Source organism: Vigna angularis, chromosome 1, assembly GCF_016808095.1.
Source record: "Vigna angularis cultivar LongXiaoDou No.4 chromosome 1, ASM1680809v1, whole genome shotgun sequence".
Lineage (NCBI taxonomy): Eukaryota > Viridiplantae > Streptophyta > Magnoliopsida > Fabales > Fabaceae > Vigna > Vigna angularis.
In genome coordinates, this window is record NC_068970.1 from 63,018,016 (window position 1) to 63,045,184 (window position 27,169).

The 27,169-nt window shown below is 32.1% G+C and overlaps 2 protein-coding genes across 2 annotated transcripts; one reads left to right on the forward strand and one right to left on the reverse strand.

Annotated features, from left to right (window-relative positions):
- Positions 1-6,512: 6,512 nt before the first annotated feature.
- Positions 6,513-8,401, forward strand: LOC108346956 (leucine-rich repeat extensin-like protein 6). The gene is made up of 2 exons (XM_017586031.2): positions 6,513-7,961; positions 8,030-8,401. Exon 1 carries the CDS (start codon positions 6,595-6,597, stop codon positions 7,954-7,956), a length of 1,362 nt encoding a protein of 453 aa, XP_017441520.1. The 5' UTR covers positions 6,513-6,594; the 3' UTR covers positions 7,957-7,961; positions 8,030-8,401.
- A 1,505-nt stretch (positions 8,402-9,906) lies between these two features.
- Positions 9,907-12,813, reverse strand: LOC108346968 (uncharacterized). The gene is made up of 2 exons (XM_017586044.2): positions 12,098-12,813; positions 9,907-10,968 (listed from the first exon to the last, which is right to left on the reverse strand). Exons 1-2 carry the CDS (start codon positions 12,691-12,693, stop codon positions 10,305-10,307), a joined length of 1,260 nt encoding a protein of 419 aa, XP_017441533.2. The 5' UTR covers positions 12,694-12,813; the 3' UTR covers positions 9,907-10,304.
- Between the last annotated feature and the right edge of the window lie 14,356 nt (positions 12,814-27,169).

A 27,169-nucleotide genomic window follows, 5' to 3' on the forward strand; every position in this document is an offset into this window, starting at 1 on the left:
CATTAATATAAATCCCTGATTTATTTCTCATATCATAAATTAAAAAATTACTTTTAAATTCTATTACAATGTATTTCTCCTTAATTATAAAGCAAAACTTTCTTTTTACAAAAATTCCTGTTTACATAGAAAAATATTTATTTAACATCTTACTAACATGTTAATTTTAGAACATAATTTAATAAGTTTATTTTAATTGTTTTACATTGTAAATATGTTTATTATGTAATTGCTTTTTTTTATTAACTGAAATTATAACTAAAGTATATATTAAAGAAAATAAAAGTATTTAAAATTTAAGTTTATTTATACAAAAGTTTATGAGATGAATATGAAAGATGTTGTGAACCTGTTTTATTTGTATATAATAGCAATTAATAAATTCGTTTGTAAATATGATATGTAACTCAGTTTTATGGGATGCATATTTCAGTGGCAATTAACAAGTTTTTTTTATAAAAAAAAGGAGATAAAAAATGTATAGAAACACTAGTTGGCTAATTAAACATAAATATTAGGGTTCCTCATTGGTTTTGGTTATCTAATTATCTATCATAACTTAATTAAATATAGTTAAACTAAGTTGAATTTCATTCATGATTGAGTTAAATTACACTGAACCCAAACAAATATACTTTTATATGGATTGAATAATAAATTTAGTGGGATTGGATATTTACTTGTATACTTTTATTATAAACAAATTATATTATGCTTTTATCTTTATATATTAAATTAGTACGGACAAACTTATTATTTACACATGTTTTACTTGAAGCTTTATATTAATTTTTGTATAAATTGGTACTTAAAATTATAATTCTTTTAATAAAAAAAAGTTAATCAAAATTTTGACACACACAACTCAATCTAGCCTATTTAAAGTCTAACGTAAAAAATAGAGAAACTCAACCGAATATAGTCTCGTATTATTTTAGTAAGTTGAATAATAAGTTTTGCTAAATTTTATCCAACCTACCCGTACTCGAAATTGAGATAATCAAATAAGTCAATAAATTTGTTCATATGTCTAAAACAGTTTACAAAAATATAATAATACAAATTATTAACTATAATTGGTAAAAAGATATATATATATATATATATATATATATATATATATATATATATTTGATAAATCTCCTTTCAAAAGACTTAAGAATCTTAATAGCAGTTTAGATAAGAAAAATATAAATAGTTTAATTAAAAATTGTAAAAGTGATAGAAGGGTTGAAATTTTGATATAGGAAGTAGCTATCAGTATTATTAATAATGTATATAAAGATTACACTTTTATCGGATAAGAGTGAGAATTTTTTATTATTATTGTAAGTAACCCAATAAAACAAAGGAAAGTTCACTAGAGTTGAGGACAAAAAGTGAAGAGACCCCACAGTATCATTCAGTTGAAATGGAACAAGAGAAGAAGGATCTTCATCTAATTCAAAATGTGCAATTACAATCACCCAAAAACACTGCGTGATTTTTTTTAATATATTCATATGTCTATTTCTTAGGTAAACGTAGTTTTATTATAATTTATCTGATAAAAAAAATAAATGTTTCGGTTGAATTAATTTAAAGATAGATCGTTCTTTCTTATTTTGTTCTTTTTTAATCTTTCGTCAATATCTGAAAATGCAATTCATTTTGATTTTTTTTTCACACTAACGCGAGATATAAGATTTGTTTTTAAAAAAGAAAATGGAAGAAATTGTCAGTTCAACTCACTTCCCTAACAAAAATCTAACAGCTAAAGTAAATCTAATTCTTCTGACTATTATTTTATATTACATTTATAATTAAGAATGATTTAGTGGTTTTTTTTATTAATTATTTTTTAATTTATCACATCACTTAAACCATTAACAAATTTTTACAAATTGTACTCTTAAATCTATTCATTTTCATTCAAAATCTCTTATAAAAAACAACACAAAATTTATTTTTAAATTATTCCAAATTTATTGAATGATTCCTCTCAAATTAATCTTCATAAGTGAATTAATGGAAGATGATAAGATGTGGAGAGAGACTTCCATGCTTTTGAAAAGAAGAAAGAAGGAATTATACGACTATGCCCATGGCTTTCTATATGTGCAATTATTCACATCATCAATGAAGAATAATACGTATAGCTAGACTGTGACAAATTAGTTGTTGCTATAATAAAGATAACTTTAAACTGGACCACGTTAAAATTTAAGCATGCAATTACGTAAGCTGTCTACAACTACTTGTTAAATACAATAAATTGATAAACTTATTATGCTATTTCTTTATTTGACTTTTTACATTAATAGTTTCATATTATACTGTTTTGTAGACACATGTAGTGATATGGAAAGAAGGGTTAAAGAGGGTTGTTAGTTACTTATCCATTGATTAGTGAATGAATTAGTGCTTTATTTTTGTTTTTTTTGCTGGCTAATTTTTCAAAAATATTTTTTAAAAAAATCAAGCCTATTTGGGACATCTCAATTATAAATTTAATGAAAGAATGAAGTCATTTTAATCCATTTTCTTTAAAATGACCAAAATGAATATCCGAGTAACCAAAGAAATAATTGGGTTAAAAGGTTAAATAGATACAATGTCCTTACTTTGGCCCTGCTATTGACACCCCCAAGTCACTATTTAAATCGTCCAACAAAAGTCAGAAAACAAAATTAGGTCTATGATATTTATTTAGTTAAAATAACATCGGATGAAACAAATTTCCTTTAATTGAAATTAATATAGTTTTGAAACTTGTCTGTGTTGTGTTAATTTTTAAAACATTACAAAAAAATACAACAAAAACTTATTTACATTATTCTAAACTAGTAGAAATATAAGCGGACACGTGTATTCAAATTTTTATAATAATAATAAAATTATTTAAATATATTTTTAATCTTAAATTTAATTTAAAATTAAATTTTTTATCTGAAATTTTAACGTAATTAAGTTAAAATAATTATATATATATATATATATATTTTAATTTTTAAAAAAATTATTAAAATTTCAGACAATAACAAATTCATTTTTTCTTTAAAGTTTAGAGACTACAAATATTTTTAACTTTAATAAAAATAAATTAATATAATAAGTTAGATTTAAAAAAATTATTAGAAATATAAAAAAATATGTACATAAAAAATAATTATAAAAATATTTTTTATTAATTTTATAATGTTATAACTATATATTAGGAGTATTTAAGTTTTTCTATTAAAATAAAAGTATAATAAAAAAGAAGTTACAAAATATTTTAATTTCTATTAATTATTATAGTTATACAAAAATAATGTACTTTTAATTTCCGTGAGTAGTTTTTTCTAAAATAATAAAAATTAAAAAACTCAATTAATAAATAAGGGGTGTTAATAATCATATTTATCGATGACAGATTTAGTACTTTTTCTTGAAAGAAGTCGCTGTTATTTTATTTAATTTTTATGTGTTAAAAAGATCAATTTCAATTTCTAAAAAAAATATAAAAGAAACCGTTAAAAATTAAAAAAAAATAACTAAAATTATATGACTCTTTTCCTATAAAAGAATTACCATCAACCACTCTGGCTTGGCCTGTAATGAGCAGTAAAACTTAAGAAGAAAAGAATTTAATATGAGTAGTAAAAAAACTGAGCAATTTCTTTAACAAATAATTCTAAAATATATAAGAAAAATGTGATCACACCGTTTTAATAATTAAAAGCGGGAAATTTTTATTAAATATACTCAATAATATTTTTTCTTTAATTTCTATACACATTTAATGGTAACATTTAATTTTTTTTTATAGTCTAATGGTGGAGAAAAAGGTAACATTCAATAACGTACTAATCCTACAATGATACAAACACTGGGTACCGATATTCTCGTCAGATAAAGAGAGAAAGAGACAGAGGAGAAGAGGGAGTAAACGTAAAGGCCAAGCAAAAACAACATTTATGCAACCAAACCAACTAACCCAACAAATCCTTTCCAAGGATTACAGATGGGTCCCACCAACCACATAATTTCTCTTTTCTTTTTCTTAAAATTAGAAACTTCTTACTAACCTTTACCATAAATTTTTAATGTCCAAATTACCAAATGAAACTTTAGTTAATTTGGATTTAAACACCACATCTAACAAAAAGTACTACACTTTTTGTCTAATCACAACCACATTAGAATGTGACCACAGTACATGGAAGTCTGTTTTTGGCTACAGTGATCAGTGATCAGAGTACACAGTCACGTATATTAACAAAATTTGAATTCAATTAGATGAAGAATTAACATTATTTTTTAATTAAAACTTTAATACAATAAGTTAATGAGTATTTATTTTTATATGATGTTTTATTTTTTTCTATTTTTATTTAATATAAAACTTAGATAATAAATTAATAATATTGAGATAAAAATGAGAAAATAAAGTTTTGTATAAAGATAAAAGACTCGTTAATTAATTGTTTTGTGTTGGAAAGAGACTGATGTCAATTCTTTTGATTGGGTTTAAGTTTTATTAATATTTGTATCTTCTCACTGAACCTTTTCTTTGATAAATTTTTTTTATATAGTGTTTTATTTTTTTATTTTTATCTAATATGAAACCGAGAATGATTATGTCCCGTATTAATTTCTTAAAGTGTGGTTTAGAATAGTTGAAGGGAATGAATACCTAACTCAAGAGCATGCATATGTATTATAGACCAATTTTACCTGGGGTGGGTTGGTAGGTGCCATCATCGTTATTGTGAAATCTACTGCTACTATATAAGCTTGGTGGCTACGTTTTGAAAACGCAACTACTTACTACTCGAACATCCTTTTATGCAGTGGAGTGGATGGAGAATTCGGAAGAGGAATCTTTCCTTTTTTTTTTCAATCTTCTTTTATTTCTTATCTTTTTCTCAAGTGGAACAATACTCCATGCCCAACCATAGAACTTGGAAACTAGCTGTTCCATATTAGTCTTCAAAATGGTGTGCGCTCTTCTGTGCTCACCCTTTTCACACCATCACCATTATTCACATCCAAACTAGCTGCCTTCTGTCGTTTGATCATCTGCTTCAAACTTTGAATTCTGATGAAACTGTCGAAAAAAAAAAGAATATTTATAATGTGTGTTTCATGCCTCATTATTCACTTCAAAAGTATAAGAAACATGTTTTGACTGTTTCAATATAACATAATTATCTTAAATTGGGTATTGCAAGATCACTTTTTTCTAATCATTGATTCATGGACTGTTCTCCCATTATTTAGGTAAGGGAACTGAACTGCACATCCCACTAACTTTTGTTGAACTGTACATATTTCAGCCAAATACAGAATTCAACAAAACCATACTCCTCCACTTTGGATCAACCCTAGTTGCTGCTAGCGATAAACCGTGTCCAAATTCTTTCACACCAATAATTAGTGTTGTTGTAGCATGTGGTTGTGGATGTTTTTGCAGAGCACGCGTTGGTAAACTTGTTTTGATTATTTTAAGACTTTTCCTTTTCTAAGTTTTTGATTGCATGACGAGGATGTTTTTAAAGAATAATAACACATTACTATCATTGGAAAGTTAAGAGCTAGAAATTAAGAGACAACTTTTCACGACCGTTGGCTGGTAGCTACCATCTGCCAACCATTTATCGCAACTTCAATTCCCTCTACCAGACCTGCTGCTACAACTACAAGGACAGATATCTCTACTTTTTCTTCTAATTGTTGGTGGAAGTGTGAAGGATTCGACTTCTTGATGGGAGCTAACTTATCCAAACCTATGTGATGTATTAATTATGCTACAGTGTCATAAAGAAGGATTTGTTTTGTTGTGCAAATAATAAAACAGGACTTTGGTCTTGGCGTCTCTTTCTAGCTCAACTAAGTCAAGTGTGAAGAAACAGAATAATCAATGATCATGATGATATTGATAGATTATTAGCCCTTGTTTTTCATGACATCTTTTTGACTAGTTTATCAAAAATTTTCCACCTGGTAATCCTCTTGTTTTCTTACCCTTAAATGATTAGTTTCTTTATTTGTTTGAAACACATCAACACTAAGAAAATAAAAAGGTCTTATACAAATTCAGAAAACATAGGTTATGTCTACTATCTCCATCTCAAACTTAAATGAAAGCGTAGCCGTAACATTATATTGATGGTTGTCTGCGCAATCGACCAGCTTTTCATTAAATTTGTAAGCTAGTAAGCAACCTAACATATACACTACACTATTTATTTCTTAAAATAATAGATACAATTTTATTCATGTTTGGCCATGAGTTCTCCTTATTTAATCAGATGTTTTTAGTTTGTTTGAACAAATACATTCGATTTTAATTAGTTAATTAATTGAATAATTGCAACCAAAATGTTTAATCTGAATTCATTTTTCATTGGAAGTTAGACACAAATATAAAAAGGCAACGGAAGTCAGCTCCTCTGCTTTTATTCAAAGCTGAGCTCAAACGCATGTTATATAATCTGATCACTAAGAATTTTAGCAACCACTTTTCACACCGTAGAGAAACAAGTGGGAAAAAGACACTGATGAAATAATAAAAATAACTTAATTGAAGAATTTAAGTGAGTTATGAGTGATTCCAAAAGAAAATGGTGAATGAAGACCCCATTACTGTACCACCCTCTCCTCTCCCTTCAACGTAGCAACTTTATTTGGACAACCTCAAAAGCCTTTCATCAAACAATTCAGCTACAAATGGAGAACACCTGGATCCTCACTTTTCACCTTCTTCTTCTCCTCCTGCTCCATTCAAATGCAGCAAAAGGGGCCATTAATGTGGCTGTCGGTGTTGGTGGAAGAGGTGGCATAGGTGTTGGCATTGGTATTGGCAATGGGGGTAGTGGTGGTAACACCGCAGGACCCTCTGGATCCTCAGTGTCAAACCTCAACAATGCTTTCACGGCCCTCCAAGCTTGGAAATCTGCCATAACTGATGACCCTTTGAAGATTTTGGACACTTGGGTTGGTCCCAATGTGTGTTCCTACAAAGGTATCTTCTGCTCGAATTCTCAGGACGAGAATGGAATTGCCACAACAGCATCTACCGAGTCTTCTGTTGTTGCTGGAATAGATCTCAACCATGCAAATCTCCAAGGGACTCTTGTCAAAGAACTATCTTTGCTATCAGATATCACTCTTTTCCATCTCAACACCAACAGGCTTTCTGGCTCAGTTCCTGAGTCTTTCAGAGACCTCACTTCCCTACAAGAGTTGGACCTCAGCAACAACCAACTCTCAGGACCTTTTCCCACTGCCATTCTGTCCATGCCAAGCCTCGTCTACTTGGACCTCAGATACAACGACTTCTCAGGGCAACTTCCCGATGAACTCTTCAACAAGAAACTCGATGCAATATTCCTCAACAACAACAATTTTGGGGGTGAAATTCCAGAGAATCTGGGAAATTCACCTGCCTCGGTGATCAACTTGGCCAACAACAAGTTGAGCGGAAGCATCCCTTTTAGCTTTGGCTTCATGAGTTCAAGACTGAAGGAGATTCTCTTCCTTAACAACCAGTTAACAGGTTGCATTCCTCAGGGAGTAGGGATCTTCACCGAGATGCAAGTGTTGGATGTGAGTTTCAACTCTCTGATGGGCCATTTGCCTGACACAATGAGTTGCTTGCAGGATATAGAGGTTCTCAATTTGGCAAATAACAAGCTCTCAGGGGAATTATCTGATGTGGTGTGCTCCTTGAGAAGCCTGTTGAATCTAACTGTTGCTCACAATTTCTTCTCTGGGCTGAGCCAGGAATGTTCAAGGCTATTCAATGTGGGGTTTGATTTCTCGGATAACTGTATACCTGGAAGGAATATGCAAAGACCACAACCAGAGTGTTCTGGGATCCCTGGAGGTAGTCTCAATTGTCTTAGAATCCCTGCTCCAAAGCCTCTTGTTTGTGCAACTCTGGCTGCAACTTTGTCCAACCAAGCAAACTCATCTTCCTCTTCTCCCTGATACAGGTTGGTCCTTAATACTACCAAGTTAATTCGTAATCACACCCTGCTAATTTTATTCTTGGTTCTTTCAGTATACGTGTTAGTATCTTATTATTATACTTGGCCCGCACGGATAAGATTCACCTTGATTTTGTGGGCAACCAGCAATGAGAAAGATCGATGTGTTAACAAACAAGATAATTTATATGTCACGTGGCATGGTTCCTTGATTTGTACAACCATCACGGGTTTTTAAGATTGTGTATTCAGTATTCTGCTACGTTTTTTCTCCTCATAAATATCACGAACCTCCTGTTTCATTGCTTGTTTTCTGACTACTGAATCTTCACACCACAGTCATGCTATAGACTACTTAACCAGATTCACAAGTCACCTACATCATGCAAGCTACATTCTTTTGTTCCAGTTGTTCTCTCTAGCTATTGATGTATCGTTATTATACATCTGGTCAGTTTTATGCTTTATCTCTAACAAGGATCACATAGCAAAACCACGATCACTAAAAATCTTCGGGCTAATAACTGATATCGTGTAAAGCAAGAAAATCCATGTAAATAATTATTTTTGTTATATATTATTTGATGAATTCGTTGAAGCAGGATTTTTTTTTCCTTGAATTGGAATTGTCCGAGTATGTGACATTCTGGATTATATGAAGTTTTTTCAAGGGATCATTTCATATTCGATCAGTCAATCATATAATCTACTGGAGAAACAAGCTGGTTTAACTGTAGGTTTGACGCCCTTAATATTTAAAGCGAAAAGAAAATTACTCAGTAAATAAAATGCATATAACACAATTTTGGTAAGGAAAAAGAATATATGTAATTTCCTCCGTAAGTTGGCTTCATAATGACGACATAAGTGGCCACTATTTTGAAGTGTGGATCATGGACCATGGAAACCACAATCACTTCAGACATTCACCACGCCAAACATGGGGCCGATGATGATAATGGCCTAACCCAAAATCATCTCAAGATAAATACTGCAGTGTAATTATTTTTGGCTCAAAAAAATGGTTCATAGGAATTGGTTTAGTGTATTAGATAGTGATTAAGGATGGAGCCAAACACCTTGATCTGGGAGTAAATAAATATACTAAAATTTATAAAAAATGTATTTTTTAAAAGGATGTGTGTGTGTGTATATATATATATATATATATATATATATATATATATATATATATATATATATATATATATATATATATATATATATATATTAAAAAGACAATGATACTTCGAGGTTCAAAAAAATTTTACTCTCATTTCATACTGTGATTCACTTTATCTTTTGCTTTACAAATACAATTTATTAGGACCATTTTATGAGTTGTTAAATGATAGTTATTGGTGTAAAAAAATCTCTTACAAATACAATTTTTGGGGTCATTTCATTTGATCTGTGTAAAATATGTAGGGGACGTGTTTAGAACTTGGTGTGTGTTTGGTTTAGGTAAAACATGCATTCCAAACTTTCCATTCAAGTGAAAGTTTCTCTTGCGAAGGATTGACAATGAACTTAATGGAATGATGTTTCAAACACGCCCTTAGTCCACGCTTTTGTGGATTGTAAGGCTATAAATATGGAAATAGTTGTTACATGGTGAATTAGATTTTTTTTTTCAGGTATGGAAAGATAGACTGTTATGGAATTTAAATAATAATTTCAATATATAAAAAAAAAGTTATTGCATGAAGTTGAGTGAATTTGTTGTCTATTGGATAGATTGTTTTAATCTTATACTTACTAATCTTAAATTTGAGTATTAATAAGTTGAGAATCACTTTTATTGTTTACTTTCTTATCAAATTTAATTAACAATAAAAAATGTATTTCCTAAAATTAACTCAAACAATCTAGATTTTTTAAAATAAGGAAGATAACTTAATATGTCTAAAATAAATAAATAAATAAAATATAAAATAGAAAAGACATGGAATGATAAACAGAAAGTTGCATTCAAATATTTATGAATAGACATGTGCATTTAATATTTTTGTACATTTGAAATCTTCCGTTGAGATCTATACACCCAATAACCAGACAATGTGGTTCAGCTGTTAAATCACACCCCTAAAATGTGAGCTGCTGAAAAAAACCCAACTTGTAGGTACTACAGCAACTGCTTGCGATATCCTTTTCCAACACTCTGAATACAAAGACGAAACAAATTGTAGAGGTAGGCATAAGAACACTAACAACCCAAATCAGCTAAAGCTTCAAGCACTCCCAGATGAAGGCAAAAAGAATATTGATGATAATAATGTCTTGGTTTCAAGATTGCATCTTTATCTATAAAACAGGATGTTTGATTTTGAGGCATAGGAAGGAAGCTAGCTATGATAGGGAATTTTGTTCATGGTGGCAAAGCTCCTTTCTAAGTTTATGCGAGAAAAGCCTGCATGCGTCCATGCTGAGATCGATTGCAGCTGATAGCGCAATGAAGAGAGCAGCGTCAGGCATGCAGGTGATATGCTGTGCACCAACCTGCACGAGAGGCTTGCTAACTTTGCCTTCACCGTCGACAGTTGAACCCATCACAAACCCTTCTGCCCCTGGCAACCTCCAACCCAACCCAGCATCCTTCATCACCTTGTAATCGATGCAGAACTGGCCACCCTTTTTCACACTCATTGTGCCTTCAGCGATGGGTATTCTGTTGGCTGGTCCATTGTCAGAGAAAAGCTCAACCTTGTAGCCCAACCCATCCACAGGGCCTCTTTCTCGCCACGCCTCGAGACGACCCCATGGCTTCCAGCTACTCACTGAGGCTCCGTTGGGCCGGAGGATGAGCCAGGCTCCGGGGTTTGAACGAGACACGCGATCTGAGCCAGGGGATGGGACAAATGGTGTCACCATTGATGCTGCAGCTACTGGCGAGCCTGAGAGATCGTGAATCATTATCATCCAACCCTTTCTCTCCTTCCCTTGACGCTCTCTGTCAGCTGTGGAGGATCTTCTCCACCCACTTCCATTGCTTGTAAAATCTGACGGAAGAGACCTGAGTTTTCAATTAGGGAAACAAAAATCAACTACCGATGCTACCTCATTAGTCAAAGAGACCAATGAAAGAAAATAAAATGAAAAGGAGTGGATAAGTATAATTATTGGATAACAAATACAATGAAATTGTCAAACAGTGACAGGTAATTAATCAACGAGATACTGTTACTGCTGTTTAATGGCTTTCACATGAGATAGAATCCTAGGTAGAATATGTCGTTTGGATGAATGATGTTAACTCATCTGCTTTACGGAACATGGGCAGCATGAAGTAGCAGTTACTCTTAAGCGAATTATTTAGTTGTAGTAGTCTAGCATACGGGCTTTTCATTTGAAGGGGGAAAAAGAAAAAGGTGGAGGACCAAAAGTTGAAGTGGTAGTATATGCGAAAAGGAAAAAAAGGCAAGATAAAACTGACCAATGGATTCTTGAATTGCACGAAAACCAGTTAAGCCGGTAATCGAGAAAAGAAAAGGCACTGAGAGTTTGATTAAAATCATGAGATGTTGATGTTTCAAGGGGGGGAGGCAGTTAGTCTTCACTAAATCGTCCCAATTAAGATTGTCTTTTTTCGTAATCCTCAAGTTAATAATCATAAAATTGGCAGAATAAACAAAAAAAGGTACGTATGTATATTTTTCGAGAAAAGGGAAATTATAAAACTGGCACAGTATTCGTTCATGTGAAGGAAAACAGTGTCTGAACGTGAAAACTGTAACGTCAATGACAGACCGTTTCGAAGATTGGAATTACGATCCAGCCAATTGAAAACGACAGATGGGAACGAAAACATCGCAGCAGCACTGTCACTTTTCACGTTTTTTTTCAGGCGAAAAAGATAGAAACAACAGTAGGTAATGATATCCACCAACAAGGAAAGGAACATGAAAATGAATTCAGTTGAACAAGGCTTGGCCCAACCAAACAACCCACATGCCTAAACCTTACCTAAACCTAAAATCAAAATCACACATTGCACTCCAACAATCTAGTTCTATAATTTCATCTGCATAATTGAATAATATCATTCAATCAAATACATAAAAATTTAACAGATTGCGCACTTTAGTGGATTGAGTTAAGGAAAGGTAAATGCCCATAGGAGAGAGAGTGAGTGAGTGACTCACCGGGATCTGTAGTTGCGATCGGCGCTGAACTTGCAACTGAAAACGGGTTGTCGGATATTTCCCTGAATCTGGAAAACAACCGGGCTGCACTCCGGTTCGCCTCCGAATTGAAAGACGAACCGGGGATCCGGTTCGGACCGAACGACGAGGTGAAGCTGGGCCGATGGTTTGCTTGTAGTGTGGGGTCCGGCTAGGTTGAGCCAGCCGCTGTGGAAGGTGTTGGAGTGAGAGAGGGCAGTGGAGAAGTTAACGGTGAGATGAACCCGGCCCAACAGCTTGGCGCCGCGCACCCAGCAGGAACGGCCCATTGGGCCGTTGTAGACGGAGAGGACGAGGATGAGAGGCTTTCCGGAGAGGCGGCGGAGGGCAGCGGGGTCGAGGTGGAAGGCTGGGGCGGAGGTGGTGGTGTCGGGGGTGGAGGCCGAGGCAGAGAGAGGGAGGAGGGCCGTATGGGTGGGGAAGGTGTTGGTGCGGATTTTGCAGAAGCAAGGGGTGGAGGAGGGATGCACGCCGGAGAGTGGAGGAGGTTTGGTCGGAGAGGGAAGTTTCAGAGCCAGAGATTCGACTATGAGACGCACGAAGGGACAAGGATCCATGGCAACGAAGAAGAGAAGAAGAAGAAAGTTTGAGAGGAAGTGAGAATAGTTGTGTTGTGGTGGTTGATTCAGAGACACAACTGCCCAAACATCTACCTTTGTGGAATACAAATGTGGGTGTCGGCTTCGAGGTTTAAAACACTTTCTTGGAGATCTTCTCTTTTTTTTCTCTCTTTTTTGGCTGTTTTCGCGGGAAAATGACTCAATCACAATACGAGGATTGGTGCATGCTTGCTTCTGTTCTGTCATCATAATAATTATCCTTAATAATATACCCTATAATTTATTAATGTCTGCCATGATAAGAATCTATGTAGATATTGTTACCATAGACTGAACGTTATGCGGAGGAAGAAAAATGAGGAGTCAATTATTCTAATTAAATAATCATTGAAATAAATACGGGTGAGAGATTGGTATATTAAATTAATATATATTTATTAGAATAATGAAGTTACTGGATTTTTCTCTGAAATCAATTCTTGAATGAGAAATGATACAGCAAATGCAGATTTCAAGAAAATTATGTAGGGTCAAAGTGTATCCACTGTAGTCACCAGTTTTTTCCTGAAGTAACTGATGGGGTGGTTTCTCATTCTTTCACTTCATGATTGTGGAACAGTTTTTCTGTTATTAATAGGCAATGAAAATGAAGATTTTTATTGTATTAATACACAAGTTTATTAAAAGATTGTTTTAGTTAGTTATGAGCATTCGAAAATGTATTTTATTTTCTTTGTTAATATATATTGACTAAAAATTCAATTATAAAATTATACACTTCACCTATAATCATTTAAAAATGTATTGAATCAACTATCCGACTCTATCCTAATTCTCAACCATATAGTCACACATTATTCTTCTTCTTTTCTGAGTTTTTTATGTGAAGATTAATAAATATAATACATGTTTTTTATAATGAAATCATTATGAATTGTTTACTTTTTTTTATCTCTATGTTACCATATATTTAAAACATGTATAAAAATTTCACACACTACAAGAAAATAGCCAGTTATATACGGATAATTATATACGGATTAAATCGGTATGTAATAAACGTATTATATACGGATATTTTATACGGATATTGGGAAACCCGTTATATACGGATAAATCCGTATATAATTGAAGAAATCATTATATACGGAAAATCCGTATATAAGAGTTGTATGTAATTTTGGCTCTTTTGCGCGGGATGCTTTTCCCCTCTCACTCTCGAAAAAAATTCATTCTTTGAAAAAGAATTAAAAATTTCTGCACTGAACTTTCATTCCCGAACCTTTCCCTTTTCCTCTTCGCGAACCTTCATTCTTGCACCTCTTCTGCACTGAACTTCTTCACTGTCAGTCCCGCACCTCTTCTGTTCTCCCTCTCTGTCTTCGACTTCTTTCTTCCGCATCAGTGTTTGGTCGTGTGTTTTGCCATCGCGAGTTGTGTGGATTCAGATTTCATCTGTCGAACGCGGTGAGTAAGCCAAGGTTTGAGGTTAATTTCTATTTTCATTTTCTCTTTTTGTTGTTACATTGACCTATTTTTGGTCATTACTGTTTGGAGGTTTGATATGTCAACTTTGGAAACCCTAGGTTGGTTTCTTCGAACTGGAAGCTCGAGTTGTGGTTACTTCTTGCTCGTTGTAAGTTTGAATCGCTTAGATTTGAGGTTTATTTCAGTTTTCTTTTCTCTGGGTGTTGTTACATTGACCTATTTTTTGTCGTTGTTGTTTGGAGGTTTGAAATTGCAATTTTGGAAAGCCTAGGTTGGTTTCTTGGAAGTGGAAGAGATAAGCTCGTGCTGCAATTGCCTTCTGCACTTGGTAAGTCTGAATTTCTTAGATTGGGATTTGTTTTTATTGGCTGTTATTGAAATCTGATAAAAGGTCATATATACTATTTTAGTATTTCTTGAATCAACACTTCCTGTGCTAATTAGTTGTTTAGACCATTATTAGTGTAGTGTCTTAAATTGATAGATTTCACTCACTTAGTTTAGTAGTAGTTTAAATTGTTTGGCTTTTCATTCTAAATTTGATTTGAATTTCACCAAAAGAAATACTTCTTAGTTGTGTTAGATGAACATTAAAAACTGTTTTAGACAACTTAGTGGATTTTTAGATTACCCTTAGATAGATTTTGTTGTAGTTAGTGTGCATGTTAGTTGAACTGACTTTGTGGATGCCCACACTGGCCACCTGGTAGCAGGGTTTAGGTCTGCAACTCCTTTCTCTGCCTCATCAAAAAACATCCTTATCCTCTTTATCTGTCCATTCATGAATTTACTAGGTTTATCTATAACTTTACCCAGGAAAATGTCATCATCTAAAAGCCTAGCTTTTGCCAATTCATCTTGTCCCTCCTCCTAGTTTACTTCCCCTTTGTTGACAATGACATATTACCTTATCTGCTACTCTTCTTTCTCTTAATTACGAATAATCTTCTGCAGATCAAGCTTTGTTTGTCAAATCTGCTTCTACTTCTTTTACTGCATTATTTGTTTAGGTGGATGATATTGTTTTAATTAGCAATGATATGGCAGAAATTAATCATCTTAAGTATTTGTTTGAAATGATTGATCTTTTTATTTATGATTACATCTAGAAGTATTTGTTTTCTACTAGTTTGGATACAAACATAAACTTCTTTCTTACTGTTAGGATGTGTGCACCTGTGGAAGATATTTATTGACATATTTTCTGGAATTCATGTTTATCCAGCCTCTTCAAACCAAGTTTTAAGTACTAAACTTAGCTGAAGATCTTGGCAGGAGATTGTTAGCTGTATTCGATACTCCTAGAGGTATTACTCAATCTTGTATGTCAATGATGGTTGTGTTTTAGTAACTTATCTCTCATAATCATCTTTCTGAATACAGAAAAGGACTGTATTGCATGTTTTTATAATTTAAGATATATTATCTTGTATGATCTTGTAATATTATGTTTATTTTTCAGTAATAAATTTATGTGTTGTTCTGGTGTTTATAAAATATGGCAGCTCTTGTTTCTTGATTGCCCCAGACCTTACATTATAACCTTGATTCTTTTCCCAATTATATTTACAACCCTTTAGAAATTACACATTTAAAGAGGACCTATCAAATATCCTATACATACACTGTATAAGAAATCAAAGAATGATCTTGTGTTGTATTTTATTGTGTATTGAATAAGGCTATTATAAGTCCTTAGACCAGGGAAAGCCTATAAGAGGGTGGTATAAACCTTAAAGCATTTCAAAATATGAGCTTAATCAGATAAAGGGAGCTATATGTGGATGCATATAAAATTGAATACATATATTGACTGATTAGTTCCAATCATAGGAGAAGAATTTGTCACCATTAGATAATTACCAATTATAGAAAGATTAAACCAGCACTATAGATGTCGAATTTGTCTGGTGAATTGAAGTGTTTAAAACATGAAACCATATTAGGAACCAAAAATCCAACATCATTACATGATAAAGGGAGCTATATGTGGTAATAGTTGACAAGAAATATTTAACTTGCCATAAGACTGGGAAAGTGCAGTTGCAACTGGAATTGAGGGTAGTGAAAGAGTTTGTGTGGTCATGATGTATTGGTCTGGTGCAGCATATCTGTATTGGAAGAATTGAACACATCCTATGGTGTTAGAATTTTAATTTTTACTTGATGGGATGTGTACCTCCTTGTATTGTCTCTTAATTTTCTGGAGATAGATGTGGTCTCCCACATATCAGATTCTTTTAGTGGTTTCAGCCACTTCTTCTTCAAGTTCATTGACTTGTGCCTTCTTAGCACACTTATCTCTAGCTTCCTTCCCTCTTGGAAGGCCGTATGAGCTACAACCTCTGCCTACACACTCCAAAACCACACCAAACAATTCATCAAACACCTTCCGTTAGCCTCCAACTACATCTGCGTTTTCCAATTCTGCTGCCACCTCTGGTCTGAGAAGCTGCTCATTCTTGAAGAGTAAATGCCACCTCTGGTCTGAGAAGCTGCCACCTCTGTTTAGCTGTATTTCTTTTTCTTTTTCGGTTTTGTTGTGCCTTAAGCAGTTGCTAGCTCTCTGATTGATCATATAAAGCAACGACATCATGTCCAGCTTTGATCAGTTTAGCCAATTAGCATAGCACATTTTGGTTCCAGTAGCAAACTGTCCATAAACTGTACTTTCTGGATTGAGTTGTATAATCTGCTTTGGTCCAGTTTTCTGGTGTTTCAAGCTTTGACCAAATCTGCTTTATGAGTCTAAATGTGTTTAAACTGATTGCAAACTCATATTAATCTCAGAAAAGCAAAATGAATGGTTTAATTCCTCACACTATGATTTCAAAAATCTGCATCAATATTCTTCACTGGTTTCAAGTTGGCTCACTGTTGTTGGTCAGATTTTGTGGTTTTGAATATTGGTACAAGTGTGTTTACTATTGTTAAACATGTTTCAAGTAGTAGCAACTCTTGTTAATCACTAAAATGCAAAATGCATACCTGAGTTGCCTACTTTCAGTTTTAAGTCAAGTGTTTGCACCGTGCTTGCTGTCTTTGTGTGGTTTTAGGTCACTTTAAATCTTGTAGCTGATATCCTACAGTTAGATGTAGTGTTTAGGCATTCTTTGAGTCTTTATTTGAACCAGCCAGCTTTGAATCTACTGTTTTAATAATCTGCAAAAGTTTTCAATGCATTTTTCGGCATTTTAAGCAACTGCTGCTGTCATATGAAGCCACTGGCTGTGTCTATGTATTCTAACCAATTGAGCAAGTGTATGTTGTCATTTGAAAGTTGTGTGCAATGTTCAAATGGTCCTTGAGAAGCCTATATGCACAATCAGTTTCTCCTGCAAACCCCTTCCAACATATATTAAAATATTCCAAGGTTGATTTATCATTCACGTAACTCATGCAGATAATTAATTTGGACTTTCTTATTCAATGTAAACCGTGGCCTCCCAACTACTCATTCTTCAACCGAAAATAATAAAACTTGAAGCATTACATTCTCTTAATGGATGCTTCAACCGTGCCTTCTCCTTTCCATTCATCCATGGCTTCTCTTTTCTTCCAATGGTTGGACACTCTCTTAATGGATGCTTCACCTTGTTCTTGCTACAACCATCATTCCATTTCCTTGGATATTAGCTACTGTCATTCTTCAAAAAATAATCTTGAGCTTCCAATAAGTAGTGGCTGGAACACAACACCGTTCTCCTAAGCCATCCCCATTGAATTAGCGCCTCCTTTCTTGGTAAAGAATAAAATGACAGCAGCGTAATGGATGCCCATTTTTAAAACGAAAATCTGAATGAAAGGTGCTTCCAAGTTCTCCCTCTGTCCGTGTGCTCTTCAAAATGAATAATATATATGTGTAAAACGTGAGTGGCAGCTCCTGTACGTCCCCCTCTAAAAAGCCAAAACTGAATTAAATTTTCTCCAAACTGGAAACCACGTTCCAGCCAAGGTTGTGCCAACTTAGATGTTTCGAAAATGAAGTTTTCCATGGTCACTAGGCCGTCAGGTTTTGATAGAATGAAAAAGATTACTTTTGATAGTGGATGGTCCCCATGCAGTGACAAATTCTTAGAAGTTATAGCTCCACCTTTTGTCTTTTATTTCACCATGTAAAACACTTTTCCAAACACTTTTATTTCATTTGGAGCTTCTCTTACGTGAACAACATGGTGGTCCCTTTCTTCCACTTCCCTTAAATTTGCCAAATTGAATTTTTGATTGCACAGAAAACCGTGACCACCATTTGGAATGTGGTCCCCTCAATTGGTTCAAATGCTTTTTACAAAATTCTGAAAGAAAGAAAGGAGTTGCATGAAACCCTTTCCATGAGCTTTAGTGGTAGTCCCTTGTGTTTCTTTTCTTTAGTGTATCTTTAGCCAAATAAGACCGAGAATTCCTCTCAGAAGATGTCATCCTTCTTTCTTCAATTGCTAAAGTGTTAAAGCCATAAGGTCCCTCCAAGCTACTCGTACCGGGACATGTTAGACACCAAAACAATGCTTCCATTATTCTTTGCAGAATGCGTGACATGGCAAGGGGAATAACTTCCCAACGTGTATTTTCAATAAGTGTGTAAGAGTTCCAAATCAAATTTTCCATTTCAACACACAAATTGAATCAACATAGTGCAGCTCCTTCCAAGTAAATAACACAGTGTGCAAACAAAATTTCTTCAAAATGTCCTAGAATATTTATAGAATTTTCCCTGCACTCAATGTGTAGTATTGTGTAGATTAAAGTTTTGCATTCTTATCTTTTGCTTCGATGTGTAGTATTGGCAAACAAGAACATCATCATCATGTTCTTTTCTTACTTTTCCTTTCCTTCCATTCAATTGTAAAAATATATTGACCCAACAATTTTGTTTTTTGTTCAAGAATATGGCATCAGATGGTTGTGACCCTCCTATTCCACCTTTAGCAAAATCAGATAAGGAGAAGGGCAAAAAGAAATCTTATATGGTGAAGTTGTTAAATCGTTTCAATAATGTAAATGCTTCAAGTAGTCAACCATCTACACCTACCTCTACCTCCACTGCTAGATTTGTTCCACCACCATTACAAGTTCCTGGTTTGACACCTACTGCACCATCAATTCCACCTTCGTTGGAAGTTCCTGCCTTCACACCTAGTCCACAACAATTTGCTGCTGATCAATGGAGATCACCCTCCCCCCATGTTGGTTCTAACCCAACAACTCCCACAAATATGCCATCACCACCTCCTATAGGGGATAACCCTCCACATTCAAGTTCAGCAGCCAATGACTTTGAAGATGTTTCCAACAATCGTCCAATCATTACACCTATTGGAGGAGGGTAAGAAAACATCAATTTAATGTTCCAAGCATATAGTGTATTATTCTAATATTTGACTTTTATTTTGGTATAGGTTTTATCCAACAAAAACAGCATCCAAAGCAATCACAGCCACCATCAAGCAACAGTTTGATGAGCCATGGGTGACATGGGGAAATATACCTCAGACACAAAGAGATGTTTTCTTTGAGCGTTTTAGGGTACACTTGTGTTTATTTACATTATGTTATCCAATATTAGGGTACACTTGTCCTCAATTATCTTATCCAATATTAATCTTTGTTGTCAACAGAGGAAGGTTTCATGGAGGTCTAACCATGAAGAAAAGGTGAAAAAAAATTTCCACACCAAAGCATCTCATAGATTATCTGAGATGTTTAAAAAGGCTCGAACAGAAGGAAAAAAACCTAATTGGATGGGGGATATTGTTTGGAATGGTCTTTTGGAGAAGTGGAACATGCCACTTTATAGACAAAAATGTGAAACGGCCAAAAAGAATAGGACATCTGATAAGGGTGGTTGTTTGCACACTGGGGGATCCATTAGCGTGCATGAGCATGCAATTCGTCTGGTACATATAAATTTATTTTTACATTTCTAGTCATAAACTTTACAAATATTTCATGTTAAAAACTTACATCTTCTTTGCTTTCAGTCATAGGAGCTTGGTCGGTCAGTACATGTTGATGAAATATTTCAGCAAACACATATTCGAGCATCAACAGGACAATTTGTAGATGAAAGGTCTAGGCGGACACATGTTAGTTTCTACTAACTCCATTATATTCTTTATTAGGTTGTAATTCTTAGGTCTATCTATTATAACGATAATCATGTATTCATTTAACAGGAAGAGTTTGAAGCAAAATTTTCTCAAATAAGATCTGAGACAGCATCTGTTGGTGCTTCAGCATGTTCTCCCCTAGACCCTGCAGATGAGGAAAGATTGAGGAACCAATGTTGGTTGGACGTTGCTGGTGGAAGGTACAAGGGACGCGTATACGGCATCGGAAATGTCAGTGCTCAAGATGACTGTGTTGATAGTTACATACAACAGACACAGGCATCTTCTTCTCAGCAACCGATGGCAGACGACATTTCTAACCTCCACACACGACTATCAACCCATGATGACCAACTTCGACAGATGAACTCTCAATTGCAAGGCTTTATTGGCGTCATAATGCAGTACCTTCCGCCTCCTACAGTCGCAATTGCACAACAATTTTTTCAATCCCAAAATCAGCCACAACCTAATGTTCAACCACAGCAACCACAACAAGCACAGCAACCACAGCAAGCACAGCAACCAACAGATCAACCACAAGATGATAATGTTTATGGAGATTATTAGTTATGTTCTTAGAAGTAGGGCATCTATGACTCAAACTTATTCCCTCAAGAACTTATTTCATCTTATTTGAACTTATTATAATTCACAATTATGTAAACATTCTTATTAGGATTATTAATGTGAAACGCTTGTTTGTCGGCTTTTTAAGACTTAATTTATTTATCAAATTTGTGAATGGATATAATGTGCAGGTCTTGTGAATTGTCTGTGTGGTATAGGCAGGTCTTGTAAATTGTTTGTTTAGATGAGCAGGTATGCTATTCAAATTGATCTGTTTAACCGTATATAAGTTATATACGGAATATCCGTATATAAGTTATATACGGATAATCCGTATATAAGTTATATACGGATAATCCGTATATAAGTTATATACGGATAATCCGTATATAAGTTATATACGGATTATCCGTATATAACTTATATACGGATTATCCGTATGTAATGTTATCTACGCCCTTTTTATATACGGATTTTTGACCGTATATAATCCGTATATAACACCACTTTTTATACGGATTTTTGATGTTATATACGGATTTTGGCCGTATATAAATGCGATTTTTCTTGTAGTGACATGCATATCTAATAAAAAAAAGCTAAACCAGTAAATTAATATTCAGAAATTAAAAAAACAATAATATATTAAAAAATAATAAAATGCAAATGTTATTCTTTTTTTATTATATAAATACGTGTATATATATATATTTTTTGATCTAAGATGGATTTGTGAGAAGGTGGATGGATGAGTTTTGAGAGATTTAAAGGTAAAATTTGTGTTATTTATTTTAAAGGATTCCATGGGGAAAATGAATAAATTTAAAAGTAAATTTTGTAAAATTGTTGAATAATTTAATAAATGTGACGAATAAAAAAATTATTTTAATAAATTAAAATGTAATAATTCAATTTTATCTTTATAATTAAAATTAATACAAGTGAGGTTTACACTTACTTATATATTATCAAATCATCTTATCTTTAGTCGGTGTATGATCTGTAACACACCCTTCAGAACAAATTTCATTATGACTCGTGACTCTGATTTTGTATTAAGAAGTTGACTTTAAGTCTAACTTAACCTCATAAAATTGACTTATAAAATGAAATTTACATCTACTTATATATTATAAAATTAACATATTTGATGTAGAATCTCCAACACAATTCCATACATTTGCAAAATAAATCAATGGAAGTGAACCTTCATTGTAACTTTCAATGCATTTCCAACATATTTTTGAATTCAAACTTTCCAAATAAAGTGTACCCACCATTTTCTCGTAGACCCCATAACGAATTCAGGATTTTCGTTTAATGTGGGGATATACTTTTTACAGATACATAACATTATGATAAAAAAATTAACCAAAAATCAATTGTTTTACAAATTACAATTGCTGGTCAGTTTCATAGAAATTTTAAAAAGTAAAATTAGTGCAAATGTATTTTTTTATCTCTTGCAAAAAAGTTACATTCTCATGGGATGATGTTATTTTTTAGGGGTGAATAATAAATTGTTGTGGGGACAATTGCCTCGAAGATATATGCATGTGGATCCTCACTGCCCACGCCCACCAACTATGTTTGAGTTAAGAGTCAAATAGTAAGAGAGAAACAATAAAAATATGCATTGTTTGGATGAGAAAAGGCTTACCTTGTTTAAATGAATGAAATAAGGAATGGGAAATTAATAAATTACTTAAAATTTTGGTTTACAAATCAAAATTTATTTCTCTACTATATTATTAAAAATTATTATAATCGAAAACCAAAACTAACTTCACGTGTCTAAGAGAATGAAATAAGGGGTAGAAAAAATGAATTATATAAAACGATATTGTTATCCTGATTAAAAATTCTTTTTACTATATTATTTTCAAAAAGTAATCATTACTTTTAAAACTATTTATCGATTATTTTGAAGTAAACTCGTGGTCACTTTCCGTTCTGAATTTAAGCATTTAAAGTAGTCATAAGCAAACCTTTATTACATCACTACACCTATTCATTACATATATGTTTTGCATAGGTTAAGATTTTATTCATGCCTTTCTAAGAAAATGGCAATAAAGTTATATATGATATTTTGTGTAAATTATTATATTTTCAATCTTTAAGCTAATCTTCACGAATGGTTCTCTAACTAGTTTGCATCATTAATCCGTTGAGAAAATCCTTGTTATACAATTTTGAATTCTCAAGTTTGAATTAGTGAACTTTTCTTTTATATTATAAATGTGAGACTTTTTTCGTCGTTAAAATATACATATTTATTGACATAACCGATTTATATTTGTACAATTACAACTAAAGTTTAATTGTAAAGTTGTACAATTATGATCTTGAGAACGGAGAGATATTCAGATTTTTTAATTGTGTGATAACTTTACCATCTTTTAATAAACAAGAGAATATTAAATAACAATATATGTGAAAGAAACATTTTTTTATTCAATGGATGACATTCTTTCGTATACAGGTAGACATGAGATGACATGAACACAGCACAGGCTGGATCAATCATTCACGATGCTTTTTATTTATTTATTTATTTATATATTTATCTATTAATCAGTCCAGTCCACCTGTGATTATTCTTAATTAAAGATTAACTTGGAAGAACATTAAGAATAAACAACTAAGTGTTACACATATTTTGTATTTATTATAAACTCAAGAGATAAATACGGTTGAAATTTTAATATTTGGTTTTGTATCAATATTTAGAGACTAAAACATATTTAATTTCTAACCTCAACAAATGCATGCACATATTATTTGATTTTATTTTAATATTTTTGAAATGTGTTTTATTTTGTAAAATTAAACTAAAAGATTGGCATGAAATGATGAATATAGTTGTAAAGTTGTGGCTGAAAATTGTGTCTGAAAATTTGGTGAATGAAAGAGAAAGTGAAGTGGTGGGCTTGTTCCTTGTTTGGAGTGAGAAATAAGAAGGCAATGACACTCTAAACCAAGCTGTTTTCTGACCCTACCTTTACTTTATCTTTCACATTCATCACTTTCTTCTTAATCTTACAACCAATACTCAGATCCTCCATATCTTCTAATTCTATCCATTATTGTTTCCTCTTTACATGCTTCAATGGAAAACAAACTTATGTTTTTCTTCTAGCTAAGATGTTAGTAAGTCATCTTCTCTTCTATTTTTTAAATCAATTTAACCAAAATTTGATTTTTTTTAATTAATATGGTTTTTTTCAATTTATTTAAATTCTCTAAATATAACTTTCAATGTCAAAATTTCAGTATCTATGTTCAAATGAACAAGTAAATTTAAATAAAAATAAATGGTACCATCTAGTTGAATAATCCAAAACATTTCATATGCTATATGATATCTAACCTAGAATTCAATCAATTTGACAAGTTTCTCGACTATAAAAAAAAGTAAAAATAGTTTTCAAATAAATGTTCTTACTTTTAATCTTTTTCTTTTTAATTTCAAGAAATTGACTGAGGGAGAACAATTAGAGATATCTTAACTTGTTTCCAATAAATTTGACTCAAAAATCAAATGTAGCATTGTACAAATCTATAATAGGAAAGATTTGTTTTTCCACGTCATATCTAACAAGTACTATTTGTTGTGAGTTAATTCAATTATTACATGACAAATTATGTGGATTAAATCATTAGAGAACACATATTTTTATTGAGACAATTGACGAGGGGGATAATGTTGTATGTTAAATCATTTGTCTTGTGGTGAACTTATTTAAACTAAGGAGTTAGCTTATTTTCATATGAAAATTAAGAGAAATATTATTGCAAATTATATAAATTGTTCCATGTGTGAAATAGAGAGAGAAATTGTTGCAAAATTGTTTTGTGGCAGAAGACTAAACGAGTCAGATTCAATTGAGTTATATTTAATTCTTAATAGAACAATTATTAAGAGAGAAATTATGGTTAATATATAATTAAATGTTTAGATTTTAATTATATTTAATTCTTAATAGAACAATTATTAAGAGAGAAAGTATGGTTAATACATAATTAAATTAAATGTTTAGATTGCTACATTCTCATGGAGAAATTTTTTTCATAACAAATATTTTTTACTAGAAAAGATTGTGACCCGATGTGTTAATTATAAATGTTTGAAAAACAAAAGAAAATCTATCCATACATAACAATAAAAAACTTGAGATATGAAAATAAATAAAAAATTAATCAGGACAATATATATACGATAAAATAAAGTTGATATTGATGCAAACCACAACTTAGTTCAATGTTGTAACTTGTATTATACATAAAAGTCTATAATGTATATTTCAAAAGTAAGGAACTATAACAAAAACTAAAAGAAAAGTATTTACTATTTAATTATAGTCTCATCGGGTTTGATTTTTTTTATTAAACAATCACTTAAACCAAACAGAAAATGAAATATAAATTAGTTTATTTTATTTTTAAATTAATATAAAACGTAATCCGAATCATATTAAACAAATGTTTGGTGGAGTTTTATATTTTCTTTCACTAAAAAGTGATTGAATATTTTTAATGAAAAAATTGTCAAATAAATATGTTGTAAATTTTTATTATTATTGTATTTATAATTTCAACTTTAATTTATATTCATAATTGAATTACATAATTTTATAACTAACAATTATAATATAAGATTATTATGATATTTTGATAAATATAAATATGTTTCTACAATATCAAGTTAGATACTTCTAATTTTTTTAATTTTTTATCGTTTTCCTCTTATCTAATACTATTAGTTTTAATCATTCAAACCGTAAGATATTATAATGTTTAAGTCTCTAGATGTTAAAGTATTAGATGTTGAAGTATTCGATGTATTAAATGTTATAATAAATGTAACCTAAGTCTTACTTATACCTTATACGTTAAATCATTTTTAAATTAGTTAATGTCCTGGACGACCAACACCTCATATGTGATTGATTAATTTTTAATTCAAATTTTGATCAAACAATTTGATTGGAAAAAAATTAATTGATTTTTTTAAAAACGGTTGACCTTAAGTTGAAGTGAGCCTGTTAAGTACTAAGAATCACGCATCGTATGCATTGATTTGATACTGCAATCCACCATCCTTTTAAGAGTACAGGAAGTTGAGTAAGTATGAAAAATGAGCTAGGACATTCTAATCCAGTTAATGTAATTAAAATATATTTAAATTATAAATTTAATTTATTTTATTTACTGAAATTTGAATAATCCAATCTACTAATGACCCTTAATGATGAGTGTATGAGTTAATATTGAAATGATTACGGTGTGAGAAGAAAAGCACATGAATTGCATAGGAGTGTGTTATTGAAGTTGATCCCTTTGTTTTAATTGGTGACTTTTGCACTTTTTAGGGTTTGTCTTTTTCATTGATCCCAATGGAAGCCACCGGAGAGTGAGTGAGCATGAGTAAGATAAATGATAAAAGCATGGGGGCAAGCGTGTTGGTGCTATGTGCTATTCTATTTCCTTTTCTCACTGCTTTATTAATGTTTGTTGTGTTTCTACGCTACCAAGAATATGTTCCCTTCTTCCACCACACACACTTACTCAACTCAGTTTCTTCACCGATTCCTCGTCTAATGTTTATAATTTATACATGGTGTAGCAAAATTTGGATTTTCTTCAATTTTTCTTTAAAAATTTTTGTGTTTTAAAATATATTTATATTTGTTTTTTAAAATACAAACCTCAGTATATTGTTAATGCTCACAGCATGCACATGTAATGTCAGTTCTCCATTTCCATTGGCCATTGCCATGGCTGGAGGAAGAAATGATGAACACAACATCTCTATGGGGGCCCACCATGGTTTTACAGTTTTAAAATTTTATCAATCTATTAATTAGTTGTGTCAATCCATTGCATGACAAACACCAACCATATAATTCTGCATAAGATAGTTTCCACTTTGTTGCTTTATGGTATGGGGGGAATGGGTGTATGATATAATTATTGTGTTATTCTCTCTCTTTGTTAAGTAATAGAAAGAGCCAATCTAGGATTGAAATGGAATGAGGTGCTTAAGGGTATGTATTATATGTGATTGATCTGTATACTTTTTTTTTATTTAATTAGACAATACTTTAAAGCTAAAACATTAGATGTTATTAAAATTAAAAGGATTAAATATATTTTTAATCCTATAATTTTCATGAAAATTGAAATTAATCTCTCTTTGAAACGTTAGACTAATGCAGTCTATCATTTTTAGAATTGCATGAGTTTAGTTTCTTTAACCAAATTTTGTTAAGTTTATTTGAGTTTTTAAACATGTTTCTCAACTA